This window comes from Gossypium hirsutum, chromosome A11, assembly GCF_007990345.1.
Source record: "Gossypium hirsutum isolate 1008001.06 chromosome A11, Gossypium_hirsutum_v2.1, whole genome shotgun sequence".
Classification (NCBI taxonomy): domain Eukaryota; kingdom Viridiplantae; phylum Streptophyta; class Magnoliopsida; order Malvales; family Malvaceae; genus Gossypium; species Gossypium hirsutum.
In genome coordinates, this window is record NC_053434.1 from 7,319,379 (window position 1) to 7,342,441 (window position 23,063).

Here is a 23,063-nt window from a genome sequence, read left to right on the forward strand (position 1 = left end):
TCGACACAAACACAATATTGATGATAACACCATGATAAACAATTATATTTATTTAATATTTCTAATTTGATATTTTTTTAAAAAATTCCATTCTACTCATAATTTATTTATTTTTTTAATTTTAATATAGTACATATTTCATGTGTTATCATTAACTAGTCCCAAACCATTCGTTTCATTATTTATTGTATATTATTTTAAACACACATTTATATTCTAAACCATACGTATATTATTTTTAAACACATATCTATATTTTTAATTTTTAATTTTTATACACATGTGATAAGATTTCTAGTTACTTTAATTCATTTTATATAAACTAAAGCATTAGAATAATAAAAAAATTTTAAGTTTTTTTTAAATATATTATTAAAGTAATATTTTAACTATATATATTTATTATAATAAATTGAGTAAATTTAGCATTTAGTTTATTATATTATTTTTTGCCAATTACATTTTGCTCGAAATATTAAGTGCTTAATAAACCATTATAAATAAATACATAAAACGTACTTTTTTCCTCTCTTTTTTTCCTTCCCTTGTCACTTGAACTTGAATTACAGTTTTTTTATTTTTGTTACAAAAAGAAAGCAAAGTAGAAACAAAGCTATGGCTGAAGTAGGAGTCTGCAAATTACTCCCTATCTACCTCAAGGCATCCATATACAAAGAACAGATCGATTGAGGTGGGGTAAGAAAAATTTGCTGTCGTTGAGAGTCATCCAAAGTCACCTTGGCCAATCCATCAGCCACCCTGTTGCCCTCTCTTGAAATATGTCAGAAATGTACTTGCCAATTTCGTCTGAGTGGTGAATGAATCATTTGCATTTCTGTAATTGTATTGTCAACAGCGTAGCCTCTGCGAAGGAACTCGCATTATCACTATTCACCTCAACACAGCGAAAGCCTCTATTCCATGTAAGCTTAAGCCCCTCATATATCGCTCGGGCTTTAACTTGGAATATATCCGACCCTGCAACCTTCATGGAAAAACCAAGTAGCCATTCACCAGTAGAATCGTGAATGACGCCCCCTATAGATGCTCGAGAAAGGTGATAAGCAAATGATCCATCAACACTCAAATTGATCCAACCTGCTGCCGCTTGCTGCCAACCAATACCATGAGAACTCGAACAAGCAAGGTTAGTCTTCAAGTGAGCATTTGTAAAACTCCTATCCCAAGCCACACCAGTTCCAATTATCTCACTGCTGCTGCTGCTCATAAAATTAAACACAAAATCATTCCCAATCTTCCACAGCAGCCAGCATATAATTGAAAACAAGGTTGCCCATTCTCCTTCCGAATCAATGTGTCCAGAATTTTGTATGTTCCAACGCAGCCAATCTTGTAGCGGAAAAGCAAAGAACTCCCAAAAATCACTTGGAATAATAGATTTCCAGATCCCACTAGGAAAGATGCACTCCCTCACCGCATGTAGAGTAGTCTCAATCGCTCCCTCGCATCTGCCACAGTGATTATCATCACTCATACCTGTGCGGCATCTAGCTTTATTTGTTAGGAGACTTGAACGACTGAATAACCATAAAAAATTCCTGACACGTTGTGGAGCTTCAACCTTCCACATATTAGTATCTAAACGACCAGAAGCTCCACTTCTACGCGCAACCAAATGATTATAAGTGGCAACTGTTGAGAACCGGCCAGCTGACATCCATTTCCAAACAAGTTGATCGGGACCACCATCAATTGCTAGAGGAATCAATCCTGAAATTTTATCAACGATGGAAAGTGGCAACAAAGACTTTAGGTTCTGCCAAACCCAAGATCCCTGACTAGTTACCATATTAGCTAAAAGGCGAGTTTCATCCAATTGCTCATCACGACAGTAAATATATCTAAGAGGACGTATGTCAGTAAGCCATTCATTGTTCCATAAGTTTATTAAGCCACCATCCCCTATTGCCCATGTAATGCCACTCTTCACTTCACTCCTTAGAGAGAGATCCCCAAACATGGAGCAGTTGCTACGTTCAACAGATTGTGATATCATCTCATGGATATTATATTTATTCCACAAGATGCGAACCCATAACGCATTTGTATCGGTCAACAGCTTAAAGCCCATCTTAAGAAGAAAAATCTTATTTTGACCAACAACACAGCGGACTCCGAGACCCCCAAGTCAACTAGCTTACAGCAGTCATTCCAACTTACAAGTCACAAGTGCAGGCTTCCTAGCTGTAGTATGCGACCCCCATAAGAAATTACAGGCAATTTTCTCAATGTTCTTATACACCATAAGTGGAATACGGTCTGTACTCATAAAGTAATTCAGGATCGCGAGAAGAACTGACCTCACAAGAGTAGTCGACCAGCCATAGAAAGGCGACGAGCATTGTAACGGCCTAATTTTCAGTGGTGTCGGAAATGGTGATTTGAGATCACTAAATTCGACAAATAAGATTGAACAAGATAGTAATTTAATATTTATGAGTCAAGTAAGAATTTAGAAGAATTTGTGAAATGGTGAAATTAGTGAATTAAAAGAATTTATTAGGTCAAACGGGTCAAAAATGAGGTATCGAGACCTCAAAGTTGAAAATCGAGTTATAAATATTTTTATAAATATTTATGGAGTGCCATTGAGTTAGTATTAAAGTTTCGTTAGAAAATTTTAACGTTTGGATGGCTAATTAATTAAAAAGGACTAAATTGAAAATAGCGCAAAATTTGTTAAATTGTGAGTAAATAGCTTAAGTATTTAAAAAGATGGATTTAAAGAGAAATTAGACCCAAAGGTTAATGGCTGGACGGTTTGGGTATGAAATAAGTAATAAAACAATGTGAACAAGGGGCAAAATTGGAAATAGCATAAAAGTTAATAGTTAAATAATGATGTAATTGAAAAATCTAGATATTTCTTCATATTTTCTCAGCCAAAACGCCATAGAAGGTCTGGAGAAAGCTGGTTTTTCATATTTTTACATCATGTGAGTTTAATTCTTACTTTTCTTGATAATTTTTATGTTTTTATGACTTTTACAATTAGGTCCACTTGTAGAATTCATTAGTTTTTGATTTTATGGGTGAAATTGGAAGTTACCCTGGATGGATAAGGGAATTTTATGATGAATTATTATGAAATTTAAGTTCTAATTTCATATTAAGGTGGTTTTATTAAGTGATTTTGATAGGAAATGATATTTAGGACCTAATTGTGAAAAAGTTGTGAATTGAAAATTTCTGTTGAAATTAAGAATATAAAAGGTTTTGAAATAGTTTATAATGATAAAATAAAGTGTTAATTGAGAAAAATTAGTTCAATTGATGGGTGAATTGAGCAGGGACTAAATTAAGAAAACTGTAAATTTTTGGGGTAAAAGTGCAATTTCAAAATTTGAACAGCATAAATTGTGAAGTGAAATAGAATTGAAATGGATGCTAATGAAGGAATGATTTTATAATTATAGATCAAGAAAACGAACTGAATCGTGGAAAGGAGAAAATTCAAGAATAGTCCCTGAATTTCTACGACTTTTGCAAATTAGTCCAGGTAAGTTCATATGGCAAAGTTCAATGTTTTGATATGAAAATCTTATGATTGTTAAAGTATTTCATTGTTGATGAATACTATCAATTTGCATTAATTAATAAATAATGTGTAACTAAAAGTACAAATTAGTAGGAACAATGGATTTGAGTGCTTCTATTCTGTGACCCTGATGAATTGACGAAAAATATGTGATAAGTGCGCCCGTTTAAGACCATAGCTGCGCTATGGCATCGGTGCAATGTGATGATGTGACTCCGTATAAGACCATAGCTGGGCTATCGCATCGGTATAATGTGATAATGTGATTCCGTATAAGACCATGTCTGGGATATGGCTTCGGTATGATATGTGAACCGTGTAAGACCATGGCAAGGCTATAGCTTCGGTGTGTGATGTGTAACAATGTGAAAGTCCATAGTTTACTATGACAATGTGATAATGAAGCACTCAATTCCCTTATTGTTCCTTAATTTGACAATGAAGTAAATGAGAAATGGGCCTAAGGGAGTTAAATTGTGAGTAGCCATATGGAAATTATTCCAATGAGTTATTAATGAAATTGTGATTTGGAGGGTGAAATAGTTAAACTAATAGATATATGATTGTGTACGATATTTGATATGATTTGTGTTTATATGCCTATGAGCTTACTAAGCTTCAATAAGCTTACTTATGTGTGTTTAATATTTTTATGTAGACTGACTTGAAGTGAAGTGGGTAGATCGGATCAACACAACAGGGCACACTATTCAGATCAATTCTGGTAGTTTTTGTTTTATGTTTAAAGATTTATATGGCATGTATAGAGTTTGAATGAATTGAAGTAAAGATGTTATGAACTAGTTAACAATATTTGTACTAAAACAGTTTTTGGTAAGTAGAAGTAGTTTGACTTTGAAAATTCACCATAAATTGTGAAAATTGAGTTAAGGGCTGGGAAAAAAATGAGATTAAAGCCTAATGAGTCTAGTTTCATATAGAGGAAACGGCGCATGCAATTGGATTTTATGTTATGAGATATTTAAATTGTGGTGAGACAGAGTCTGAATGACTTCGAGTTCCCCTGTTCTGATTTTAGAAAATCATTAAAAATTGCACAAAAATAATTATGAGTCATACTGTATATGTATGGATTTCTCATTGGGTCTATTTTTAAGATAAACAAACTGCATGGTTATTTGAATTTTGTACAGAGAGAAATTTGGTTCGTAGTGCACAGGGGTCAAAGTAGCCAAACCCTGAAACAGGGGAGGATTTAACTAATAAACTGTACTAATTGGACCAACCAAAAATTATATAAAAAAATTGGTAAGTAGATATATGAGTATAAATTCGGGGAAAATTTACGGATTTGGGTTTCGAGTTTTATAACTCGAGATATGAATTATTTAGCAACTATGACGCTGTTGGACAGCTTGTCTGAAAAGTATGATATAAATTATCTAAATTTGGTTAAGTGCTCAAATAAGTTTAGTAGTGCCTTGTGCTCGACTCCGGCAACGGTCTCGGGTAAGGGGCGTTACAAGCATCCCGGCCATTAAGATTAGAACGCACCTTATCCACCACAAAATGGAAAGTGTTTAAGAGTCACTCTTTTATGGAAGATGGGCATCCTGAGATACTACGGAAATCATAATTTCAGATGCATTGCTCGAAAAAAAGGATTTGAGTTTTCTGTCTATTAATTTTATGACCAGAAACACTACGGAAAATAGACAGCACTTTATTAATCCAAAGCGCCTGTTGAGTTTCAGCACGACAAGGTAAAATCAAGTCATCAACAAAGAAAAGACGAGGTCGAGAAAGCATTAACGGCTCCCATTTTCTCACCTCAATGTACTGACCAATCAAGTGATCAAGACGCTGTTGTTCCAATAGGGTCGGAAGCGTGTAAATTATTGTACTAAAAAATCACACAAAGTTCAATTCCCAGGAAAGAGAGGTGGATCACATGGATCTCTTAAATACCAAGTCTTTCCTTAGACAGAATATCCCTTCTATAGTAATTTAATAGCACAATTAAATACTACTATTATACCCTCAAATATTGAAAGAAAAATAGGACAAGAAAGAACACAAGAGTTTTAACGAGGTTCGGTAAATTATACCTACGTCCTCGGGCACTAACACCAGATGATAACTTTACTATCTCCAAAATATTACAAACAAATAGAATTCCTTAAGAATTCTCAAATGGGAGAAGAGAGAAAACTAAGAGAGAAAGATTGGTTGGGATGAATTGAAATGAGAAATGAGAAGGCCTATTTATAGTTGAGGTTTAAGGACCAAACAATAAATAGCCCATTATCTCAAGGACCAAAAAAAAATTATCCCATGCCACTTTTTCAAAGTCAACTTTAGGGTGCTAAACTTGCACCACTTTGTATTGTTTGCCATTAATGTTGTCTCCCATTAATGTTAACAATCTCCACCTTGAAGATTTGATTAGGATAATCACATCTTCACACACTTCCTTCAACTCCCCAAATTCGATAAAGCTATCTTTTGTAGTGCCTACAAATGCACTCTCGAGCGCCATACACCTGAAGGTGCTCAAATTCTCAGGATGTTAATCAAGTTCAAACAATGATTAAACTTGATTGTTGTTACCACCTTGGTCATCATATCTGCGGGATTATCTACTGTCGGAATCTTCTGAAGTAGAATTTTTCCTTTTTCAAAGACTTCCCGCACAAAGTGATATCTTACGTCGATATGCTTGGTTCTTGAATGATAGACTTGATTTTTCGCTAAATGAATAGCGCTCTGACTGTCACAATATAAACTTATGTGACTTTGAACAACTCCTAAGTCTTTCAACAATCCATTAAGCCAAATAGCCTCCTTAACAGCTTCTGTAACTGCCATATATTCTGCCTCTGTAGTAGACACAGCTACTGTAGACTGTAAGGTAGACTTCCAACTCACTGGGGCTTTCGCAAGAGTAAACAGATACCCCGTAGTTGAACGATGTTTATCTAAATCACCAGCAAAGTCGGAATCAACATATCCAACTACAAACTGACCAAGTGCTTCATCCTGTTCAAAAATTAAACCAACATCTACGGTTTTTCGAAGATACCGTAGAATCCATTTCACAGCTTGCCAATGTCCTTTTCCAGGATCATGCATATACCTGCTCACAACTCCAACAGCTTGTGAAATGTCAGGCCTCGTACACACCATCGCATACATCAAACTCCCAACTGCATTAGCATATGGGACTTTCGCCATATATTCTCTTTCATCTTCAGTATTCGGAGATAATTGAGCACTAAGTTTCAAATGAGAAGCAAGTGTGGTACTTACATGTTTTGTGTTTTCATTTACACCAAAATATTGTAATACCTTTTTCAGATATTGCTTCTGATTTAAACAGAGCTTGCCTCTCGGTCTATCTCTACTTATCTCCATGCCGAGAATCTTCTTGGCCTCACCTAGATCTTTCATCTCGAACTCTTGATTCAACTGAGCCTTCAGCTTATCTATCTCATTTTGGCTCTTCGAAGCGATTAACATATCATCAACATACAAGAGTAGATAAATGAAAGATCCGTCATGCAGCTTCTGCAAATATACACAATTGTCATATTTGCTTCTTGTGTACTTCTGCCTTCTCATAAAGCTATCAAATCGCTTGTACCACTGCCTCGGGGATTGCTTCAATCCATATAGCGATTTGTTCAGCTTACAAACCCAATTTCTACCACCAGCATCTGTGTATCCTTCGGGCTGAGTCATATAGATCTCCTCTTCTAACTCACCATACAAGAAAGCCGTCTTAACATCAAGTTGAGCTAGCTCCAAATTCAACTGTGCTGCCAAGGCTAACAAAATTCTAATGGAGGAATGCTTCACAACAGGGGAAAATACATCATTGTAGTCAATTCCCTCCTTCTGAGCGTAGCCTTTAGCTACCAATCTTGCCTTGTAGCGAATATCCTTCTTGCTAGGAGATCCATCTTTCTTTGCGAATACCCACTTGCATCCGATTGCCCTTTTACCTTTCGGTAATTGCACCAACTCCCAAGTATTGTTCTTTCGGAGAGACTGCATTTCTTCATCCATGGCGCTTTTCCATTTATCACTTTCTAAGCTTTGCATTGCTTCTTGATAAGTGATAGGAATATCATCAACAACGAGAAGGGCGTAGGCCACCATATCAGTAAATCGAGCAGGTTTACGAATTTCTCTCCGTGGCCTTGCAACTGCAACTGGTTCTGGTGTACTTAGTGGTTCTTGGGTCAGAACCTTTTCAACCTCTAATTCCTCCATTGTGGCTGGAGAATTAGACTTATTAACTGGGCAAATCCCCATCTGCTCAAACTCCACCTGTTTTGGAGTACACTCCACCTGCTGTGGAGTATTGCTCGTCTGAATATCTTTATCTGCTACCTTTTTCAATGTGGCAGATTCATCAAAGGTAACATCTCTGCTACAGATCATTTTCTTTGTGCTTAAGCACCAAAGACGAAATCCCTTCACCCCAGAAGTGATTCCCATAAAGAGAGCTTTCTTTGCCCTCGGATCTAACTTTGACTCCTTCACATGGTAATATGCAGTGGATCCAAACACATGTAAGGAATCATAATCTGTAGCCGGTTTTCCAGACCATACCCCCATAGGAGTTTTTCTTTCTAATGCAGATGGTGGCAAACGATTAACAAGATGGCCAGCGTATGTCACAGCCTCAGCCTAAAATTGCTTGCCCAACCCAGCATTGGACAACATACATCGAACTTTCTCCAGCAATGTTCGATTCATACGCTCTGCCAATCCATTCTGCTGTGGTGTATCCCTAACTGTGAAGTGTCGAACAATACCATACTCTTGGCACACATCGAAGAACGGATCACTTTTATATTCCCCTCCATTGTCCGTCCTAAGCCGCTTGATTTTCTTGCCAGTCTGGTTTTCGATCATAGTTTTCCATTTAAGAAAAACTCTAAGCACTTCATCCTTAGTTCTCATGGTATACACCCAAACTATTCTGGAAAAGTCATCAACAAAAGTAACAAAGTAGTGTTTTCCTCCCAATGAAGGTGTCTTGGAAGGCCCCCACACATCTGAGTGAACATATTCCAAAATACCTTTTGTATTATGGATAGCAGTACCGAATTTCACTCTCTTTTTCTTTCCCAGAACACAATGCTCGCAAAATTTTAATTTGCAAGCCTTTGCACCTTTCAACAATCCTTGCTTTGCCAGAATTTGCAAGGATTTTTCGCTGGCATGTCCCAACTTCATATGCCACAACTGCATTGAGTCCAATTCTTTGTTACCGGAAGCTGTAGCGACTGCTCCAATAACTGTACTACCTTGGTAGTAATACAAGTTATTTTTCCTGATGCCCTTCAATATCACAAGTGCGCCAGATGTCACTTTCAAAATCCCATCTCTCATAGTAACAACTGAACCATTAGATTCCAAGGCTCCCAATGAGATGGGATTTTTCTTCAAACTGGGCACGTACCGAACATCAGTCAGAACTCTGGTTGATCCATCTTGATTCTTTAATTGGATTGAACTTATCCCAACAGTTTTACAGGCATTGTCATTGCCCATATAAACAACTCCTCCATTTAGTTCTACTAAATCAGAGAACCACTCCCGGTTAGGGGACATATGATAGGTACAACCCGAATCCAATATCCACTCATCTGAATGGAACGACGATGATGATGCAACCAGTGATAGTTCAGAGTCACTAGTATCATGCTTAGCAACACAAGCATCTATAGCAGCTTTTCCCTTATTCTTCAGCTTTGGACAATTTTTCTTCCAGTGGCCTTTCTCATGACAAAAAGCACATTCATCTTTCCCGAGTCTGGACTTTGACTTTGATCTCCCCTTTTGAGTTTTCTTCCGAGTGTATGAACGACCTCGGACTACTAAAGCTTCTGTATCTCTGATTGAGTTTTTCTGTTTGTCTTTCTTTCTCTGTTCATAACTGTATAAGGCCGCACAGACTTCGCTCAGAGATATATCACTCCTGCCATGAAGTAGAGTAGTTTCTAGGAATTCAAACTCCTCAGGAAGTGACCCCAACAGCATCAAAGCCAAATCTTCATCTTTGAATGTCTCATCCATATTCAGCAAATCAGTGACTAACTGATTAAATTTGGTGATGTGATCATTCATTGTGGTACTTGGGACGTATGTGAAGCGAAACAGTCTTTTCTTCAAGTGGAGCTTATTTTGACTGTTTTTCTTCAAAAAATTTTCTTCAAGTGCCACCCACAACTTATTTGCAGAAGTCTCCTTTGAAAAAGCATACCTCTGCTCTCGAGAAAGGCATGATCGAATTGTGCCACATGCCAACCGATTGATCGCCTTCCAATCTTTCTCCTGTACATCATCTGGTTTCTCTTCATCAATGGCAATGTCTAGACCCTGCTGAAAAAGGGCATCTAGAACCTCACTTTGCCACATACCAAAATGGCCTGTGCCATCAAAGATCTCCACGGCCAGTCTTGCATTTGCAATTGTCGATCTTGTCCACATGGACGATGTTGAAGCTCCTACACCGATCGTTTTCTCCATAATCTTTCAATATACCTAAGGAAATCTTTTCTGATGTGGAAGATCAGTTTAAACTGCAACCACAGAGCATACTACGATTAACTTTCGGCTCTTGATACCACTTGTTGTTCCAATAGGGTCGGAAGCGTGTAAATTATTGTACTAAAAAATCACACAAAGTTCAATTCCCAGGAAAGAGAGGTGGATCACATGGATCTCTTAAATACCAAGTCTTTCCTTAGACAGAATATCCCTTCTATAGTAATTTAATAGCACAATTAAATACTACTATTATACCCTCAAATATTGAAAGAAAAATAGGACAAGAAAGAACACAAGAGTTTTAACGAGGTTCGGTAAATTATACCTACGTCCTCGGGCACTAACACCAGATGATAACTTTACTATCTCCAAAATATTACAAACAAATAGAATTCCTTAAGAATTCTCAAATGGGAGAAGAGAGAAAACTAAGAGAGAAAGATTGGTTGGGATGAATTGAAATGAGAAATGAGAAGGCCTATTTATAGTTGAGGTTTAAGGACCAAACAATAAATAGCCCATTATCTCAAGGACCAAAAAAAAATTATCCCATGCCACTTTTTCAAAGTCAACTTTAGGGTGCTAAACTTGCACCACTTTGTATTGTTTGCCATTAATGTTGTCTCCCATTAATGTTAACAGACGCTCCATCCCTAATACAAAGAGATACGAAGATAAGGGGTTTCATTAAACTTCAACCTTCAGTTTATTTGTTTGAAAAAAGATATATGAAATTAATTTATTAGAGAAATGCTTCAAACAAAATATTATAAGCTTCAACATTCAGGTACTAAACGCCCCCATTAAACTGTGTCTTCTTTATCCCAAAAAAAGTTATTTTTAGATGATTATTACTTGTTGTTATTAGCTTTTTTCCTTTCTTTTGATAATATGAAAACTATGATCAAAGAAAGGGGGTTACAATCAACCAAAGACTAAACTTACATACATGGCAAAAGAATCACAAAACCCAGGCCAGACAAATCAGAAACTAACTCAATTAACAATCAGGAGCCAAGGTCATACGTATTTAGTAGTGTAATGATCTGGATAATGAGAGTGGTAAGGCCCTTTTTGAGAAGACAAAAGGAGGGGAGTTGTGTTTTTATTAGCATTTCTTTGTTGTTTCCCTCATTTATCCACCAGATTTGTGGGTGGAGAGCTGGATTTACTTTAATCCAATTGCGGTATGTATTTGAAAGACAGTAGTAACAAATAGGATAAAATTACCAGGAAACCTTTTTACGATGATTCAAATTATATTTTACCTTTTTATTAGATTTAAGAGTAAATTAGTCTTGTTAAAATTTTATCTAGTTCTAATGTTAAAAGTTATTCTCTATACCTCAACATGAAGTACATGTAATTAGTTATTTTATCAATTATATTAATTTTCAACCATAAAAATAAATGGAATTTTAATAAAAATAATCAATTTAATATATATTTTAAATAAAAACAAAATATAATAAGATATTTAAAGGCTTCCATTAATATATTAACCTAACAAAAATCGATCTAGTTTGGTTATAGAAAAAGATAGGAAAATTAGATATTTAAATTGAAGATTTAATTTGACGATGGAATATTGGTGGTGTAGCAAGTAGCAATGTTATTCCACACATGCGGCCTATCTGTGGTCCAGTCCAGTGCTATTGCCACTGATCCCGCAACGCAAGTGGGTTAAAGACTTAAAAGCACGAAACCCTATTTCCCTACCTTCTGCGTTTATAATTAGCAATTCATATTATAATTGGTAGTATAAAGTTTACAAAAAGTAGTTGTATGTTGCCCCGTACAAATCACAATCAACATGTAAACCTACTTTTCAATTCCACTACACAAAGTACGTCATTTAACCACATTTATATTAGTGTAAAAACTTGGAATTAAATGATTAACAAGATCCAACCTAAAATCTCCCGAGGAGGTGGAACCTATTTCCCTTTTTCCCCTATAATAAATGTTGAATAATTATAATTATTATTAAATATTAATATGTTATTCATATGATAATCCACATATATATATCAATAAAGCTAATAAATATTAATTTTTTATTTATTTTAAAATAATTTAATAAAAATATAAATTTAATAATTAAAATAAATTAAAATAAAGTACCAAAATGACTTTTTTTATTATTTATGAAATTGCTGAGCAAAGAAAGTGGTTATGCCAATAATATCAAATAAAACATTATTATTTTCACTCATGCAATCGAAGTAGTAAAACGAAAGTGGCCACTCGCAGGCATTTTAAAACACTGACGACTTCACTTGACAAGCTCGTGCTCCAACGTGGGGAGGTTGGGACAAGAATCACGTGCAAGTGAACCCCACTCCCCCATCGTGATGGGTCCAGCGTGGAACGAGATCCGCCTTTACCACAAGAAATCGTGACCGTTCCATTCTTCCACGCAGTTCCCACGTAGCACGTGCATATGAATTCTATGGTGCTGCGCTGGTGATCCCCCAATTCCCATGGAGGTGCACGTGTCCCGGGCAATTAAAAAGGAGGACGTTGGGAGAAGCTGACCGGAGTACACGGGCAGCTGGAGACAAGGACCTAGGAAAAAGGGCAAGCTGGATCATGCGTCATGCGGGCCCCACTATTCGATGCTTTTGTTGGGCTGGTGGGGCCAACATCTACTCAGCTCCGAGTTCGGTTTCATAGGTTCTATTCCCTTTTTATTTTTTTCCACAAGTTGTGGACCTTCATAATAATACTTAGGGTAAATTCACTAGTTGGGTCACCCAACTTTTAAGGAACATTCATTTTGGTCACTCAACTTTTAAAATACTTTCATTTTAGTCACTCAAAGCGTTAAAAATTCTGATCTTTTTTTAATATTGAAATTTTAAATTTCAAAACTTCAAAATAAATTATTAAAAATATTTTATCCGTTGATAATGTCAATCAATTTATTATTACAATATTAAAATTAATTCTAATTTCCTTTTAAAATTTAAAATTTTATTTTATGTTTCCAAATATTTCTTAATGAAATCAACTCTAATAACTCATATTTAATAACTATCTACGAAAATAAAATTCTTATATAATCTTGAATATGTTAAGCTAAAAGTAAAAAAAATGCTTTCAATTAATTAAATTAATTATTTATTCTTCGTTTGGATAAAGAAGGCATGCATAAATTATAAGTTTTGTTTGGAAAGAAATATAAAATTAATTAATTTAATTAATTGTAAGGATTTTTTTTCTTTTTTAGCTTCGCATAGAAGATTAATATATGTACTCAAAAGAAATTTAGGTTTCGTAGACAACTATTAAAGATAATCATTTCCATTAATAATCTTTTAAAATAATTCAAAACCACCAAAATAAATTGTTGAAATTTTTTATCCATTGATAATGCCAACCAATTTGCTACTATAATTTTGAATATTAATATTTAAAAATTTATATTTCAAACCTCAAAATTAGAATTTTCAGCAATAAGATAAATAAGCACAATTTAACAATTTTTATGTATTATTTTAATTTCTACCACTTTTCACTTTAATCTTTGATTTTTCTTAACCCCAATTACTTAAAAAATATATTTTTTGGGTGACAAAAATGAAAGTGCAAATATGATGTGGAGTGTACAATTAACTAAAATGAAAACATATTGAAAGTTGGGTGACCAAATTACAAGAAATTTATTTTAAATGACCAAAATGAAAAGACCCTAAATATTAGATGACCAACTAGTTAGTTTACCCTAATAACTTATTACTCATTACTTATCCCCTTGTTGGACGTAAAGCAAAGAAAGGGTCCCAAAACAAGTGGTCCACTCCTCCACCAGAGGATTCATGAAAGCGCCCACAATTTTTTTTCCCATCAATATATTATGAAATTTCAAATTATTGAGGTTCCCATATTGTTCCCATCCTCCTCCATAATTGCTAAACAACCCCTCTCAATCATTTATATAATTTCCCATCAAATTTCAAACAATTGCATCACCATTTATGATTGGTTTATTCTTAATTTTATGGACACTCATGATTTTCTTTAAATATTCATATAATTCAACAAATTGGTAATTAAAATATAATTACGTTTATTTTATGAAAACTGGTGAGTAGAATAAAATAAATTATAAAGGGTTCACTATCAATCAAATCATTTGCAAAACAAAGGAATGGTAGCTGATTTGTATGAGAAATGCGATACAGTACATGGACCATCATTCATGAATACTACCAATGGCAGTAAATGACAAGGTAAAGGCAATATCCGCTACTTGAAACAAATGTCTAACACTTCACTAATATGCAAGCAACGTATGTATCATCTGGATTACGGCAGAGATGAGTTCATTGAACCATAATAAATGCTAGCATTGGTGAGTTTAATTACTAAGGGAAATTCATTAGCCACTTAAGCACCAATTATTTATTAAACTTGGGACAGCAAGCAATTAATGAAAAAGAGCATCTCAAGGCCAAACGATTATGGCCGTTGTTGGAAACTAATATACCGCTAGCTAAAATGAACCATGCATATTTTTTTTTTTTCATTGCCAAATGTCTAAGAGAAGAGAATCCGAAGTAACATCCAAACACCTTAAATAATAAGAAAATTCATGGGTGTATGAGAAATACCCAACACAAGAGGGACTCAACTGAAAAATATGCAAAAAAGAGAGAAAGAGAGAGAGAGAGAGAGAGAGAATATAGCATTTTAATTATTCTTATTCATAAATTATTATCATTAAAGAAAACGGAAAAATAGTAACAGAAAAGCACCACTTTCATAAAATAAACTTTTAGGGCAAGGGAGGATAGCCTACTTATAATCTAGCATTTGTATAATACAGAAGCTCATCCTAAACCACTTATGTTTGCACGAGCCCAATGAAATTCTAACACCTGCCACCAAGTGATGGGATTTAGCGTTTATATAATAGAGCGGGTAGTACTTGATTTCCCCAAGTCAAAGCTTTTCCTTTTTAAAAGTCTGGAAGCTCCGTGTACTTTAAATATAGCAACCAAGCTTCAATTGTTCTCCCCCTCTCCCTTCACAGGCATAGCCACTCTTCCTTGTTTTTCCTTTGTGTTGATAGCAGCGAGTCATGTCGGGTTATTATTATTACGATGGTCAGGCGGATCAGTACGAGGCGCACTATCTCGATGCCTGCTCTCTTTGTCGCAAATCGCTTCGCGATTCCGATATTTTCATGTACAGGTTAGTCCTTTATTATTCGTTTGTTTTTAAATTCATTAATTTGTGTTTAACTGTGAAAACGTTAATACTAGTTATTTAGTAAAGATGGGAAATTTTCATTGATTTGAGTGGTTGTGATTGATGGGTATATTTGTTTGGAAATATTGCAGAGGGAATACGCCGTTTTGCAGCAAAGAGTGTAGACAAGAACAGATGGAGATGGATGAAGCAAGAGAAAAGAACTGGAAATCGGGTAGATCTCTTAGAAAATCAGATGCCCAGAACTCCACTCCTAACAAAGCTGTACGGACCGGCACGGTTGCTGTGGCCTAATCCCATCATCTTGCTTTTTTTAGCAGACTGATGTATCAATTTTGAGTTAGACAAAAAGAAGAAGAAAACTTCGACGGAGTTTTGTATTTTCAGTTTTACTTTTTCTTTTTCTGGGGTTGATGGTTGAGGCCTGGATGTTTATAAAGGAGATGGGTTATCGGATTGTGCAGTTTAATGGAAAAAAAAAAGGTGTTAAAAGATTTATCATTTGTGTTAATGCTGAAGTTTTGATGGAGTGAAGTTTCCAAGGCACTTCTTTCGGTACCCGTGCCTGATTTCTAAGATCAAATAGAGGGAAAGGGCAAAGTAGAACGATTGATTATAGTGTGGAACTAATACATAACAATATATGCTAAACCTAAGCAGGCTGAATGTGAACATGTATGAACGATATATTCAGTGTTGAGGTGTGCCTGCTTTATTTTATTTAAGTCATTATTAGTCTTGTATCCCCCATAGCAGGGTAGGGACTAAGGTTAGAAGATGAAAGCACTTAATGTGTGGGATTAAATAGTGCAGACCCATCATATTCATCAAATGCGTCCTTCATCAACAATCACAGATTTTCGATGGAGGCGTCGATTTGATTAATTTGATAAATAAATATTATCATTCTACAAAAAAGAAGAAGAGAGATTGATATTATATAGTGATGATCATTGGCGTTTTAAACTAAAGAAACCATCATATTCATATTCAGTTTGTCCTGCTCACTATCACGCCACTCTCCACCCACTAATCAAACGTTTCCTTAATTAACAATCACTGCCGCTATGGCTAACATCCACTAGTCGCCCACTACTGACTACACTAATGGAGGACAGGCACTCTGGCCCTTTGCAACATCATCAATCTCCTCCTACTTGCACCTTCCACATGCTCCCCCAATTTCGCAAGGTGTGCCATCCGCCTCTTCCATGTTTCCGACACTCTCTCTTGATGATCTGTTTCTGTTTCACCTGCTGCTGCTTTTATTTCAGATTCAGATGCCTCGGGATGACTCTCCATTTCTTCGGCGCTTCCTTCCCCTGAAACTTGGATTATCCGCTTCAATCTCTCCACCACCTCACTCATCTTGGGCCGCTGCTTTGGACTTTTTAATAAACAAGTATCTGCTAACTTCGCAATTTCTCGAGCAGCACTAATTGAATACTGGTTCTCAAGTCGAGGATCCATTACTAAGCTGAACTTTTTACTGTCGGGGGGAATTGTTTCACCCAATCCAAGAGTTTCTGCTCTGCTTTTGGGCGGCCTCTTTCTAATGACCGCCTGCCTGAAAGCATCTCATATAATACCACACCGAAACTCCATACATCGCTCTTATCGGTTAGATGTCCTGTCTCAATGTAATCAGGAGCAGCATAACCGTATGTCCCAACTACCTGATCACATGTAATATTAAAACCTTGTTACAACCATGCATAAGATATATCATATTACTCAAAGCAAACAAAATGGAATACTAACGGCTGTTGAAACATGCGTACGCCCAGCCATTGGCCCCTCCCTTGCCAGTCCAAAGTCTGAAAGCTTCGGATTCAACTTCTCATCCAATAACACATTGGAGGCTTTGAAGTCTCGGTATATGATCTTTGCATTGCATTATTATCAAACCATAGATTTAGATAACCAGAAAAACGAACATGTAGCTCTTAATCATCCGCAAAACAGAAAGAGTAAATGTTGTGGTTTCTATTATATGAATGTAATATTAAAAAGAAATGCATATATAGTTTGTGTTTTAGAAAGGAACCTGAACTTCTAATCCCTCGTGCAGGTACGCTAATCCTTGAGCAGCTCCCAGTATTATTTGTAATCTTGTTTTCCAAGGAAGAGGTGAGAACGCCCGTCGGAAAAGATGATCTTCTAAGCTCTTATTTTGCATAAACTCATACACCAGTAGACGTTGGATCCCTCTTTCTCCATCCACAGCACAGTATCCGATGAGTTTGACAAGATTGGGGTGCTCAACAACACCCAGAAATTGAACTTCCGCCACCCATTGCTTATGCCCCTATATGGATCAAAGACAAGTATGAAATGACACAACAGTCATTGCCATTTAAGAATGGTTGGGTGGTATATATCAACATGTTTCTCGTTAACAGGAGACAAGAACCTTGCAGGTAAGAATAACTGGCATAATTGCTGTAACATGAATGACTTGCTTAGTAAGATGGATTGATTACGTACTAAAATATACAGATTAATGTCAACCATTCTTACTGGACCTTTACTAACTCCCACAAGTAAACATGAACCTAAAAAGAGACCAAGTAATCCCCAGCCTCCATTAAGATTAAAATAATGGGAAATTTAGAATAATCAAAAGAGCAAACCCAAGATAAATTGCGGTCTGATAAGAACTAAAGGAAAAGGAGAAAACTTTAATTGGAGTCTATTGCTAGCCTACCTACTTAAGGAAGAGCATAAACAGCATCATGAAATAAACAAGAGACCTTTTTTAAGTTTTACAGTGTCATCAGAAATTCCTATTGGAACCAAATAGTCCAAGCCCACAATACTCCATGAAAACTAAAATAATGGGAAATTTAGTATAATCAGAACAGGAATCCCTATTGCAAACGTGGGCCAGAACGCGAAAAATGCATTTTCAACAGGTTACCAGACAGAGCAAAAAGACATACCTGCAAACCATTCTTGTTAAGCTTTTTAATAGCAACCTCGAAAGGCTCACCCTTTCCATCAGCAGGCTTGATTGTACCTTTATAGACGCTTCCGAAGCCGCCTTCGCCAATCTTATGTAGCAAATTGAAATCACGAGTGGCTTGCTTAAGCTCTGAGAAAGAGAAGACTCTCAAATTGTGAGCTTTTGCTTCGTACAACTCCGGTATGCTACGCGGAGAAGCCACAGAGGTAGAGCATGAGGACTTTGTGATCCGGTCAGGCCCAGAATATCCCTCTGATTTTCTTTCTTGTTTCAACTCTGGAGCTGATCTTTGCCCCTTGCTTCTAGACTTGTCCTTGAAATAGTGAAAACACTTCATTGCAAGATATTTAAAAGAGCTATAAAAATAGAAGATCTTCTACCGCTACAAAAATCTGCAAAATAACAGTATGATAATCAATATCTTAGTCGACACAAACCAAGGAAAAGTTGAAGGATCAAAGAAAGGTGATTAACAATAAGAATTCGTCCAAAATGGCAGGAACGGGAAAAAGGCAAAGAACACACCGTCAACTGTAAAGAGGAAAAAAAAAAGGTCAATGTAACGCAAGAAGGGTGAAGATTAAAGGAAAACCCGATTAAGGAAACAAGATGTGTATGTCAACGATGGAGAAGCAAATGAAAAAAACAAGGTTCTAGAAAAATACAGCACAAGTAAATATAGGTAATTGAAGTTGATAGGAGATAGATACGTAAAGTAAAATTAAGCAAAGCTAAGGGCTTACCTCATTCGTTACTTGACGAATATTTCAAGTACAAGAGGGTTTGGTTTGGGAGATTTCCATGAAAGTCGTGGTTTCGTTTCTTGCAGAGCTTTGCTTCGTGGGTTATCCTTTGAAAATCAGCTGGTTTGGTTGGGATATTGGACAAGCGTGGACTGTTTTCCTAACTCAAGCTTTGTGTACCACTATTTTTGTGATTGTTGAATTCAACGAATTGAAACCGAGCCGAGTCGGTTTTAGCTGACAGCCTAAATTCAAAACAATAAATAAATGAAAACAAATGTCTTTCGACTAGCCTACTAGAGTCATTGAGTTTGACCTTTTACTTACCCCCCCCCCCCTTGTTCCTTTCTTCTCCTGCCTTTCGTCAAAGGGTAACTCCTTATCTCAACTTTCATTATAACAGCCTGCCATTTAAAAGTTTCACTTTTCGCCCCATGTGATTTTTCCGCCTTGAAAAGAACAAAACAGGATCCTATCTATCAAAATCTCCATTGATGCATGATTGTTAAGTTCATAATCCCCAAATTCTCTTTTTAAGCACCCCAGGAGTTGCTTTGTGAACTTGAAAAAGCAATAAAATGTATCGGATTACACAGTTTCTAAGACGCCAGCATTGCATTACAGGGACAAAAAATTGCTTTTGTTTAGGGACATAAATCCCTTTCGCCATAAAAGGGGGAAAACCCATTCATCGACATCGAAAGAACTGAGGAAGTAACGTGACATGTCTTAACAAGACACACTAGTGGTCAACACGAGGAAGATGGTGTGGGGCCCCGCTTGAGATTTTGACAACTTACAACTAGGTTTAATTATAAAATCTTAAAAAACACATTGCACTAATACCACTAATTTGTAAGCACTAATACAACTTGGTTTGGGTTGAATTTATTTCACTCTAAAATGTTTTGCCTGCCATTTTAACTCACGCTTGATTTGCAAATTACAATTGTAATGTTAAGATATTCAAGGTAACTGAGTTTGTCCTTGAAGCTGAATTTATTAAAATATGAATTTTTGCTAAGGTTTTTATAATCATCATCTACCATTTCCGATGCGTTGATTCGTTGAACCAGTATCCCCCTTCTTTTCCTTTTCCTGCTTCTTTGGAACCCTACACTGCACCCTCATCTATTATTCTTTTCTCTTGTGTTTTCTCTTAAAAGCTTGGGTTACCCCTCCCAGGATATCACCCTCAGGTTTAATTCTTCCACCATATTTTTTGCCATATTTATAGCAGATTAGTACTTCAATTATAATTTCTTTTTTATTTTGGTATCTAAAATATGTTTTTGTTACAGATAATACATAAATTATGTTTTTCTTAAATTGGTACTTTTAGTAGTTTAACCGTTCTGCTTAAAAAAAAAAAGAGACTTATCTCATAAATAAATATCTAAACTATTTCGTTTTTCTATTTTGATTCCTAAGCATTTTTCTTTTACCATGAATAATACCTAAATTAACTTTTTTACCTTTGTTAGCTTTAGTTAAATCATTAATTTTTTTTTTAAATAACCAGTTAAAAACTGCTTCATAAACCAAGACAAAAAAGCAATATTTTCTCTTCATATACTTTTCTTTATATCTTCTTCCTCACATCTTGGGCTTCTTAAACAAATGTGAGCATTTTGATCAAAATATTTAGAATCAATCTAATAGTTAAACTGGTCAAGTCACTTGTTTCCAGTTTGATTAATTCGTTTAGTTCGATTAAATAAATTATTAAAAAACTCATAAAAATAAAATACATATATTTAAAATGGAGAAAATCAATTCAACTGGGTTTTTTAGCTTAACTCAATCAGTTTGTATTGGTTCGTAGGTCAATTCGTTCAACCCCTATCTTTAGACCTGTATTCTGATTAGATCCCGGTACAACTAGTCTGATTTTGAGAACATTAGTTTTGATAGATAAAATAACTTTTTTTATCTTATTAAGTCGAGGTAGTGAAGTACGAAAACAAAAATACTTGCCAATGTCTCGGCTTTGGGAGGGTGGATTTCGAGCATTTTTGATATTGCTTGACATTACAAATTAAGAAATAAAGAAAATAAATAGTAAAATAGGAAGACAAAAAGAGAGAGAAATAATCTAAAAGAAAGAAATAAAAGAATTACTTTTTAAAAGTTTATGTGACGTGACTATCTACTGTTGGTTAATTTTTTTAAACGGATATAACATTTTAGTATAAAATGAGTAATTTTTTTAAATGCAAACTTAGGAAAAAAGACATAACTTAAGTATCGATTTATAGGTTAAATTTTTTTAAAATAAACTTAATGATTTGATTAATTGATGGATTAATTATGATACCAATTTAGAAAAAAATTAGTTCAGGTTCCTCGCGTGACTAAAAAAATTTAGATATCAATGTGAGGGAAATGGTATAATTTATATACCAATTTAGAGGTTAAAAGACTTTTTTAAAAGATGATGAAAGCTAACAAAGTTCCATGAATATTAAACTTTTCATAAGTGTTTTGGGTTAAATCATTTAAAAATCCATTATCAATACAAAACAATTAATTTTTGAAGCCTTAAAAAAATTTTATAGTTTTCACATTTTAGGTTTAAAAAAATACTTTTGGAATCAAATCACATTTTGAACATTTAATAATACTCATATTGGATGTAAAATTATTTTCATATTTAAATTAAATTCAAATATATAATATTTTATAATTGAATTTGTAATGTTTGTATTTTAATATTTAAATTATAATTTATATAATTAAAATTAAATTTTACAAATGATTATTATATTTTAATATTCAAGTTTTGAGAAAAAAAACAAATTTTATGCCAATAATAATTTTGTGAAACATGTTTTTTTTTTGTAATTTTAAAATTCCTTAACTACCAAACAAAATCTTAAATTAATCAAATAGGGTGATGAAATATATCTAATAATATGCTAAATTATTTTATATTTCAATAAATTTATTTCCAAATAATCTTATATTTTATAAATTAAATATCTCGTAAGTGGTTAGTTTAGAGTTTCACTATGTGTAAATTCCATGAGTAAATTCCCTTTCAAATCTATTTTAAGTTTAAGTTTTATCATGGGTATAAAAAAAGAAGAAGAAAATATTAGTAAAATTAGTGGATGATAAATGGTGAAATACAATCTTTAGCAGGTGAAAATGAAACATTATGAAAAATTTGTGGATCATTGATGATTATGACATCGATCTTGTTTTGATAATTCGATCAAAAAATTAAATAAACTGAAAATTAATATTTTCAGTAATTTAATTTTTTTAAGTATGTGTAATAATTCAAATTGAAAAAACAAATGATAAAATTTTTGAATGAGAAAAGGTTAAAAATAATAAGTAGATAACAAGTTACTTAATAATTTTTTGTCAATTTTTCTAATTATTTTTATATTTTTAACATTATCCATCAAACATTTATCGTTAAAATTATTATTTATCAAATGAACTAATTAAATTTTGTAATTAGGTAATATATTAAATAGATTTTATAACTTAAAAATTCGGTAGTTTTTAATTTTTGAATATTTCAAATGTAATTTATAATTTTTTATGGCATAAATTAAACACGTTTTGATTTTTTTTATGTTACATTTGAACCTTTCCATAATATTTTATTATTGAAAATTATAAAATTTAAAAAAAATGTGTAATTGGCTCCTAAATCCTATTGGGGGGGGGTCGTGTCGGCTTCTTACTATTTTACTTGTTGGTGAGATTAAACAATGGGTTATGTCGGTTCAAATGAGCTCAATTCTTCTGACCCACTTTTACTTAAATCATATAAGTCCAAAACCCAGCCCATTTTTACTTCAGGGATATCACACAGCCATCCCTGGCAATTGTCTATTGATTGATAATGCATCGTTTTCAAATAATACTTGAATTTGCAACTTGGCTTTATCTTCTTTAGTAATTGGGATGGGAATTTACAGCTTCTGTATCTGTTAGTTGTGGAAAGAAAATGGCATTTATTTCGCATCAAGGTGTATGAATTAGAAAGGCAGTTTGTATCTGTGTCAGCTTCTTAATATTACACTGGGTACCAAGA

General features: G+C 34.5%; 1 protein-coding gene and 1 pseudogene across 1 annotated transcript; one reads left to right on the top strand and one right to left on the bottom strand.

Annotated features, from left to right (window-relative positions):
• The first annotated feature begins 14,842 nt into the window (after positions 1 to 14,842).
• Positions 14,843 to 15,799, top strand: LOC107911853 (FCS-Like Zinc finger 3). Its single transcript, XM_016839801.2, has 2 exons — positions 14,843 to 15,283; positions 15,433 to 15,799. The coding sequence occupies exons 1-2, from the start codon at positions 15,171 to 15,173 to the stop codon at positions 15,593 to 15,595; spliced, it is 276 nt and encodes a 91-aa protein (XP_016695290.1). The 5' UTR covers positions 14,843 to 15,170; the 3' UTR covers positions 15,596 to 15,799.
• Positions 15,800 to 16,231: 432 nt separating this feature from the next.
• On the bottom strand, positions 16,232 to 19,251 carry LOC107911852 (probable serine/threonine-protein kinase PBL19; annotated as a pseudogene).
• Positions 19,252 to 23,063: the final 3,812 nt, after the last annotated feature.